General features: G+C 55.1%; 1 protein-coding gene across 1 annotated transcript in view; it reads left to right on the top strand.

Annotated features, from left to right (window-relative positions):
- The first annotated feature begins 1,154 nt into the window (after nucleotides 1-1,154).
- The window catches only part of XYLT1 (xylosyltransferase 1), a 302,097-nt gene continuing 293,918 nt past the window's right edge, over nucleotides 1,155-9,333 (top strand). The window contains exon 1 of the mRNA XM_039218878.1: nucleotides 1,155-1,596. Within this exon, the coding sequence (XP_039074809.1) occupies nucleotides 1,252-1,596 (345 nt within the window). The 5' untranslated portion in view covers nucleotides 1,155-1,251. The remainder of the gene's footprint in view (nucleotides 1,597-9,333) is intronic.

Here is a 9,333-nt window from a genome sequence, read left to right as displayed (position 1 = left end):
ATTGACAGACAGGGAAGCTCAGGCCTTGGGAGGAGTCCTCCTGGCTCAAGGTCACTGGTACAACCCAGCCCGGATGGGAAAGAACCCCAGGAGCTGAACCAGGCACATACAGGAAGGAGGGCTTCGGGATGGATGGGAAGGACAACCTGGTGGAGGGCTCAGCGGCCAGACTTTGAAGCTTGCAGCCTTTGAAGGTTGAGACACTCCAGCGGGTGCCCCCTTCCCAACCAAAGCCGTTGCTCGCCAGCTGGGTTTGGAGTCTCTTGGCTTGTTTGTCCTGAGGGACCAGAGAAGTGACTCAGTGAAGCACTTTGTACATCGTTGGCTCTAGAGGATGGGGTGTGACTCAGGAGTCACTCACAGAGACTCATTCATAGCCTCCTCCCTGCCCCTTCAAGCCAGGGATCCAGGGAGCCGCTGCGTGGGACCCTTCCGCGGCCCTGACACCCCTGATCGTTTCTCCCGTCTCCACCTGCCCCGCCGTCTGTGTGCTCCCGGAGCACACCTGGATTGCAAACTCCTGGGCGGGGAGCCCGCTCCGCCCAGCAGCCTGGTGCCTGCTTCCCTCATGCAGGGCAGGGTCTCAGCGCCCCCAGATCTTCCTGACCTCCCCGGGATTCTGAGCGGGCCCACCCGCACCCAAAGCTCCCCCTGCTTTTCCGCCCTCCCCTCTCTTTCTGTGTCGTGGAAACTGTCCCCCTCTCCCCCACCCCACCCCTACTCTTGCCGCGGAGGGTGTCCGTCCTCTCTGCTCGCCCCCACCCCTTTCCTTTCCCTCCTCCTCTTTCCTCCGTCGCTCCGCCCTCAGACCCCGCCCCTCGCCACCCCGGTCCGCGTTCCCCCGCTCCGCCCCCCCCCCGTAGGCCCCCGGCCCGCCACCACCCCCTCCCCCAGCAGAGGGCTGCGGGGAGGGGAGCCCCGCGGGCCAGGCCCCCGCCCGCCCTGCGCACCCCCTCCCCGAGCGCGCGCGCCCGGCGGCCCCCTCCGCGGCCTCCCGCTCCCCGCCTCCCCGCCTTCCCCTCCTCCTGGTGACGTCCGGGTCCCTGCCCGTCTGAAAACTCCGCGCCGCGGCGGTGGAGGCGGCGGCGGCGGCGGCGGCGGCGGAGGAGGAGCAGCGGCGAGCCGAGGCGGCGGCGGCGGCCCGAGCGCGAGCCCGAGCGGCAGCCGGCGGCCGCGGGAGCCGCGGGGAGCGCGGGGGCGGCCCGGAGCGCCCGGGGTCCCCGCGCCCCGCTCGCCCGCCGCGCTCCGAAGATGGTGGCGGCGCCGTGCGCCCGGAGGCTGGCCCGGCGCTCGCACTCGGCGCTGCTCGCGGCGCTCACGGTGCTGCTGCTGCAGACGCTGGTCGTGTGGAATTTCAGCAGCCTCGACTCCGGGGCCGGGGAGCGCCGCGGGGGCGCAGCGGCCGGCGGCGCGGAGCAGCCGCCCCCGGCCCCGGCCCCGCGCCGGGAGCGGCGGGACCTGCCCGCCGGGCCGGCCGCAGCCCGAGGCGGCGGCGGCGGAGGACGGGAGCCCCCGGCGCGGGCGCGGGGAGGCGGCCCCGGAGAGCCCCGGGCGCAGCAGCGGGCCAGCCGCGGGGCACTGCCCGCGCGGGCGCTGGTAAGATGCCCTTTCGGCTCGCGTCCCCGGAGGGCGGGAGGGTGAGAGGGAGGCAGCCCCGACTCCCGACCCCCCACCCCAGCCCTTGAACCCCGGGCGTCAGACTGGGACTCCCCAAGCCTGCTGGCTCCACATCTCTTTCCCTGGAAGCCGGGGTGGGGTCCCTGCCGAGGTTCGGGGGCCGTGGGCTGCCCCATCCCGAGTCTGAGGACTGCCCCCTTGGGGTCTGGGGAAGTTATCTCCAGAGGAGGCGCTTTGGGGGTTATCGGAGCCGGGTCGGGTCCCTGCTCCCCGTCACTCTTGCTGGGCGCCCCGACTTGCACGGTGCATGTGGGTGTTGGCGCCTTGCTCTGTCTGAGTGCGTGGATCGTGCCCAGGATCCTCAGCCGCTGCTCAGGGTGCTCACAGCATCTCTTCGGTTTTTGCTGAGCTGAGGGAAGAGAACTCAGTTCCTCACTTGCGGTCTCCTTGTCTTTTCCTGGCCTGAGCTGGGATCCGTATCCCAAATCCCCAGCCGACTCCCTGAATCCGGATTCAGGCTTGGGCGCCTGGTCTTACTTTAGGTCTCCTGTCTGCCGTCGCTGGCTGTCTGAGACTCCTGTCTCTACCTTGTCCGTCTCTAACCGTGTCCTCTCCCCGGTGCCCTCTCTGACTTTCCTCGCCCTGCCCTCCAGTGATAGGGCATGCCCCCTTCTCCTGGAGGGCGGGTCTGGGCGCAGTTTCTCCTGGAGCCGATTGCTGTCCCCTGCTGTGCGTCTGACCACAGCAAGGCGACTTGGACTCTCCTGGGTTTTCCTTGCTTTTCCTTGGGTGTGAACAGTCTGAGCTTTGAACCTGTGTTTTCTGCAGATCTTCTGGGACCGTCTGGGTGTCTTCCTGTTCTGCTCCCAACTTATCCAGGGATGTCTTTCACACCTTTTCTGGGCCGCCTTGCTGAGCCCATGAGCTAGGACATAGAGGACAGGCGGTCAGAGTCCCCAGCTCTGGGCCAGGCTGCCAGTGCCCTGTGGGTGCGAGCGACCGCCTTAGGGAATAACAACGTGCAGCGTGTCTGTCTCTGTCTTCCTCACGCCATCTGCCTACGGGGTTCTCCTAGTCCTTGGGCGACATCACATGCTAGGGGTTAGTTTCAGGATCCTCAGCCACCAAATGCATGTCTGTGTCGTTTGTCACTTTGAGAGTCCTCCCTGAAGACTGTCTTCAGACACAGCGTGATGCTTTCTGACCTGTTAAACTTCTTTGGAATCAGCGGCGACCCTCTCTGCCAGAACGCCGCTCTTTGTGCCTGTGGGCAGAGACAACCCCAGGACGCGATGTGATGGCATTTCTCGTCGCTGGCTTGTCTGCGTGGGTAGCAGGTAGATGCCTTTCCCTCATTTGTGGAGGTGGGGGGAGACTGGAGCAAGATTCCCGGTGGAGAACCAGAACATTCCCAACGTCCTGTGGCCTTTTCTTTACAGAGAAGAGTACCCCCAGATGCTGCCTTTGAACTCCTGGGGTGACTTGTGATATGTTTGGCCAGAAATTCAGTGAGAGGTTCTTTCTGGATTTAGAGCCCTCCCGGGGAGTCAGGTGGGAGGGCGCTCAGGACGTGCACCGCTGGCCCAGAATGGGAAAATGTAGGATGAACATGGGGGCCATGGGACTTCCTGTATCCTTTGCATCTGGTGGTTCACACAGGCACCAGGAGGTATCTTTGGGTGCAGAGACCACCTGTTGAAAAAAGTGGAGAGAAGGAAGGAGGCCTGGGTGGCTGATTTCTTCCTGGGTGCTTGACATTTTGTGTACTCCGTCCAAAACGTGTGTGTGTGTGTGTGTGTGTGTGTGTGTGTGTGTGTGTGTTTAATGTCCTCCTTTCCTCTCCCTGGGCGCCTCCCAGGCTGTGGTTAATGGGTATCTCTCCCGGATTTGTATTTTATTTTATCGGCCTGTCTGTGTCCTCTGTTTCCCTTGCCTCATGTCTACCCCCGCCTCCCCCCACACACAACGCCCCCCGCCCTGCCAGCTCCTGAAATCACAGCGCAGACACGCTGGATGGAGCCGGGGGTCTGCCCTCCCCTGATTGTGCCCACCCAGCCCCTGCCCTTCATGGAGCTCAAGGAGACCAGAAGAGGGCAGGCTGTTCCCAAAGTCCGATGTCGCCTGAGCTTGAGTTGTAGGCTAGGAGAGGACCAGACCTCTTGAGTGCCACCGAGGCCCTTGCAACATGTGGTTTGTGTACAGACCCTGCAGGGGCTGCTGGCCGGATGCTTTGGGGATGGATTCAGGAGTGGGACGTTAAAAAAATTCCCTGTGATTTTCCGGGTGGCTTTCTTAAAGAGCTGGTGAGACGCATGCTTGGGATGCGATGCTTCATCTCTGCACTCTGTGGAAGGGGGGCTGGGGCAGGGTGAGCAGGGGGCCGGTTCTTGCAGGCAGAGGGAATCTGTCCCCCGCCCCTCCCCCCTTGGTGGTGGTGCTGGGTGGGCACATCGCAAAGAGTGTCAGGCAGGCGGCTGGTGTTGTGTGGAGAGCGTTTCTAAAACAAGACCTGCTGCTTCCTTGTGCCCACGGACCCAGGGCTTCCACACGTGCACCTTCTGTGACTGGGGAGCTGCACCCCAGTGGAAGGGCATGACTGTATTTTTGGTGCACCTTAAGAAGCCAAGAAGAAACGTGCTGTTTCTCAGCAGACAGAGTCAGAGGCAGCATGAGGGTGGCGACAAGATGGACATGTCTAGAAAAGATTTGCAAGCCCCCGTGTCCCCCTCAGCCTCTTCCAAAGCTCCTAAGGCATTAGAGTTATCAGGTGGCTTGCTGCAGACTTGCAGCCTAGACGCCGATTCCTTCCCCGGGTCTCCAGCAAGCTGTGGATTTGTCTGTCACCTCAGAATTTATGAAACAGATGGGCTCACTAATCGAGGGAGGAAGAACACTGGGGAGAGTGTCAGAAAGCTTACACTCCAGTTTCTTTTCTTTCCCTTCGCCTCCAGCGAGCCTCTCCAGGTCCTCACATTTATCGCCTGTGCCCTTAGATAAATTGCTCCTCCGTAAGTTTCATTTAAGGAGCCGAATTTTTAATTGCCCTCATACACACATGCAAGCTGAGAATGGTTTCTGTGGCCGCTGACCCCTTTGAAATGTTGATTTTTCGGCAGAAACTCCTCATACTTCACATTACTCAGATAACGCAGGACTTTTTCAGACCTTGGCAGTGACTTTAAAAAATTGGTTCACTATATCCAGATCACCTCTGGTTCTGACAGACTGAGAGGTGTAGCTTCTGTTTCTATCCAAACGTTTTGAGACCAGAGAGAACAGAGGGTATTTTATTGATGGTACGGGTTGTTTTTTTTTTTTTTTTTTCACACTCTCAATGGGGTTTTATTTTGCTTGAGCAATACATTACACTTTGTATACAGAAATACGCATCACTGAACAATATTTATCTTCCTGCAAATGTTGCCATCTGCTTAATCATATACTGGAAAATATTAAATAGTGTAGATAAATAAAAGCAGAAATTATTAGACATGTAGGTGTATGTATATAATTGTATATATACATCTGCTTTTTTTCCAGTCTCCTCACACTTTAGATATTCTCTCTAGCTTATTACTTCTTTTTTTGTGTTTTGTTTCGTTTTTTGAGAGAGAGAAAGAGAGACAGAGAGCACAAGGGAGGGAGGGGTCAGAAAGAGGGAGAGATACAGAATCCAAAGCAGGCTCCAGGCTCTGAGCTGTCAGCACAGAGCCTGACGCGGGGCTCGAACCCATGAACTGTGAGATCATGACCTGAGCCAAAGTCGGATGCTTAACCAACTGAGCCACCCAGGTGCCCCTAGTTCTTCTTCTTTTTTTTTTTTAATCTTCTGAAAGGTTGCAGAACAAGATACTTGCTCTTTTGGAAATAAGAGACCAAGGCGTAAGCCCCTGTTTGCTGAGGAATTATCCAACTTTGATCCATGGTCTTAAATAGGAAAGGAAATTTGATGTTTTGAGTTAGAGCAGACACCTGACATCCTGTGTGTGTGTGTGTGTGTGTGTGTGTGTGTGTGTGTGTGTGTTTCCCAGAAAACAAAATATTCTGAAGAATATCTCTGTAGTCAGGGGCTACCCTCTCACCCAGAGCTCTTTACGGTCAGTGGGGCCATAAACCTGCCTATAGAAAGACGAAAAGTGCACAGCACCTACACAGTCGGTCGGCACAAGGGCTGCTGTACAAGGGCTGATTTCTTCTCCATTTTTGGTTAATCCTGCCCTAAGACTCGTCACTTAGGAGAATACTCCCTTGTTTTCTTTTTCCCTTTATATTTCCCCATTTCTGTTGACTCTGGTCCCCATCTAGCAAAACCGAGAAGAAAATACTTTGGAGAAAACGAAAAATAAAACATAAACTCAATGCCAGCAAACTCCAAGTTCAAAGGAAAAGGCGTGGGAGCAGGAGAAAAAGTCACAGGAAATGTGTGCCAGGCCCCGGTGCACATGAAAGAGACCTCCGTGAAGTGTCCTTGGGTCTGAGACACCTGGGTTCACAGCACGCTCTGTTCTTGGCCCTCTCCATGCCCTTGAGCAGATCATTCTGGGCTCCCTCATGGGGGTCGTGTGAGGATGAAGTGTATTCATACATGTGAACTGATCAGGGCCTGGCACACGAAAATGCTCCAATGTGAGCTGTTGGTCTTAAAAAGAAACTCTTAGTATGTTTGAAAATAAGCAATTTTTTGCAATTATTCATTTTTCCATGGAAAGTGGGATTTGAGTGAAATCCAAGGCAGTAGAGTGCCAACACCACTGCATGTGCCAGCCTTGGAGCAGGATGGAATGTGCTAGAGGGAGGAGCGCTAATATTTATTGAGTGCCAGCTGTATGCCAAGCATCCTCGAGATGGTTTGCATAAATTATGTTATTAAATGCTCACGCACACATGTAAAAAAAAAATTAACCCCAGGATGGGAGGAGGTACTATTCAACTTACACAAAATTTATTTATTTTTTTTAAATGTTTTTTTAAAATTTATTTCTAGGAGAGCGAGAGAGACAGCGTGAGCAGGGGAGGGTCAGAGAGAGAGAGGGAGTCACAGACTGAAACAGGCTCCAGGCTCTGAGCTGGCAGTCAGCACAGAGCCCGTCGCGGGGCTCGAACCCACGAACCACGAGATCATGACCTAAGCGAAAGTCGGACGCTTAACCGACTAAGCCACCCAGGCGCCCCTCAACTTACACAAAATTTAAACTAAGGACAGGTGGCTAGCCGCTGCCGGCCCTTGGAGCGCTGATCCGGAGGCAAGAATAATGAGGACTTTGCAAATATTCCCTTACTGCCTCAGCGCATCTTCCCGGCTCTGTGGGACAGGACTCTTGCTGTCCCCATTTCACAGATGAGGAAGCAGGCTCAGACTGGTGAAGCACCTTGTTCCCTAAGAGCGCTGTGCTGGGAAGTCACAGAGCTGGGATCCAAACCCACGTCCAGCTTCTTCTGATTGACCTTCAGGTTTCTGAGCACCTTGTCTTTGCGGTTCTTTGAGAAACTCTTGATGCAGCCAAACTGTTCTTGAAAACCTATAGACCACTTTTCTCACTTCATTTCCCCCCCAAATGAGCCAACCCTAGAGAAGGAGAAGAGGGGCAGCTTGCATTGGATCAGACCCTAAACAACAGCACAAATAGAGAATAGGAATAATAATAATGGTGACTGTCTAGATAGCAGTTATAAGGTGCCGGGCAGTTTTAAGCCCTTCTTATGTACTAACTCATTTATTCCTTCAGCGAATGTGTGTTACAGTTGTGACAGCCACATGGTGCTTAATATAACCAGGCCCTGATCTGGGTGTTTTGCAAACATTAACTCGTTTAAACCTCACGCTGCAGAGGAAACTGAGGCACAGGGAGTTTCAGCAACTTTCCCAAGGTTCGCAGTTAAAAATGGCAGAGCCAAGATTTAAACCCAGGCAGTCTGGGCTCATAACTCCTCTGCTCCACACCCTCCTTCTAAGCGTCTGGAGAAGGTCCTCAACTTTAGAATCACAGCGCTTCAAGGAGGCAAGGAAGGAGGTGGTTGATTTGGCCACAGTGCCCAGCCCCAAGCATAGGATTTTACGGCTCTGCAATAGAAGGTTATCACCCTAGCGTGAAACATGCAGCATCCATACGAGGGTTGAACTTGAACTGTTAAGTTGGCTGGGGGGAAGGAGTGTTGAACTCAGCTCTCTAGCTGGGAGAGGAAGGAAGGAGGATGCAACGCGGGGTTCCTTGCCCAGGGGAAACGGCCGTTCATTCACCATCAGCCGGCTTCCTGCTTCTGCACCCGCCCACTTAAACTGCTCTGTGGTTCTCTCTGGAGGAGCCCATGACTTGCCCCCAAGAGACTGGGTGAGGCGAGGAGGTATCTCTAAGAACATGCAGGTCGATTGTCTTGTGGCACTTCCTTCCGCCCGCAACAGAAACTACCCGTTTGCCCGCAGATACTCATCAGGCTGTGCCCCTCTGATTTTGTGGTTAGGGTTGCCTCCTCCCCCAACTGGAAGTCAGAGATATTGAGAAGAGGTAGGTGGGGAGGGTGGATGGGTGTCACCTTGACCCACTCAACACTGGAGTGAGCAGGGAGACTGGCATTATTAGTATCAGGGCTTAGGAGCCTTGACAGCCAGCCGGGTGGGGAAGAGGGCCACCTAAGGGCATTTCTTAAGTCTCTTTGGGAGGAAGATCTCCCCTTTCTGGGTCCTTTTTGGACAGTGAAATGGGTTTGTTCTGTCCCCAGTTTGTCGCAGCCAGATGACTGATGGGCTTATCTGGGAATCTAATCCAGGCTAATGTGTCTGTGGATGCTAATGACTAGCGTTTTTCCTCTCAGGGAATCCTTTGCCGTAATCCTCGGCCAGGAGAAACACTCGTTAAGCTCAAAGAAGTCAAGCTGATGGGGTGCAGAGATTGATGCAGCCTTCCCTTCCCCAAGGGGTGTGGTCACTGTAACTGTGATAGTGACCACAAGGAGGGTGAGCAGGATTTCATTGGAAGTTTGCCTTAGACCAGACACCGTACAAGTACGAGGCAGATGTAATGTTAGGAATTCCTACAAGGTGCCGCAAGTCAGTCTCCTCTGTTTTACTGATTACGAATAATAAAAACTAAGGCAAGAAGTCGGATGGAAGTTGAACAGCTAAGAAGTGGCCAGTTATAGAAATTGAAGGTTGGTGGTGACTTCACATGCTGTGTTCTTAGGCTCTTTCCCCAATTCAGTAAGTCCCTTGTCCCTCCCTGTGTCCCCTCTCATCTGTGCATTCATAAGCGCACATGTGCATATATCCATCTATCCATGCATGCACCCATCTGTCTATGTATACATTCATCCATCTATGCATGCATCCGTCTATCCATGCATCCATCCGTCTGTCCATACATCCATCCATCTATGCATCCTCCAGTCCGACAGTGAGAGCATGCCAGGCACTGTGCCCAGCACCGCCACGGCCTTCATGAACAGGACAGACGTGCTCCCTGCCCTTGGGAGGATCACTCCAGTGAGCTTCCAGCAGGGGAACAGTAGGGCCATTGCTGATACTCGGACTGTCAACAGAGAGGTTCCTTTCACATCGTAGCCTGATTCACTGCCAGTTTCACTTCCCCAGAGTGGCCTCTTGGACACAAGAGGAGGGTTTCCCCTGGACGGGTTGGGGGGCAGGAATAGTGTGACTCAGGGGCCCGGAAGCCCTCAAGTCTCCCACCAGCTCCCCCCTCCTCAAACTGCCCAGCATGGTCT

The sequence above is a fragment of the Hyaena hyaena genome, unplaced genomic scaffold (genome assembly GCF_003009895.1).
Source record: "Hyaena hyaena isolate Hyena2069 unplaced genomic scaffold, ASM300989v1 scaffold_781, whole genome shotgun sequence".
In the NCBI taxonomy this organism is placed as follows: domain Eukaryota; kingdom Metazoa; phylum Chordata; class Mammalia; order Carnivora; family Hyaenidae; genus Hyaena; species Hyaena hyaena.
Note: the sequence above shows the minus strand (reverse complement) of the source record. Positions and strands in the feature narration are given on the sequence as shown.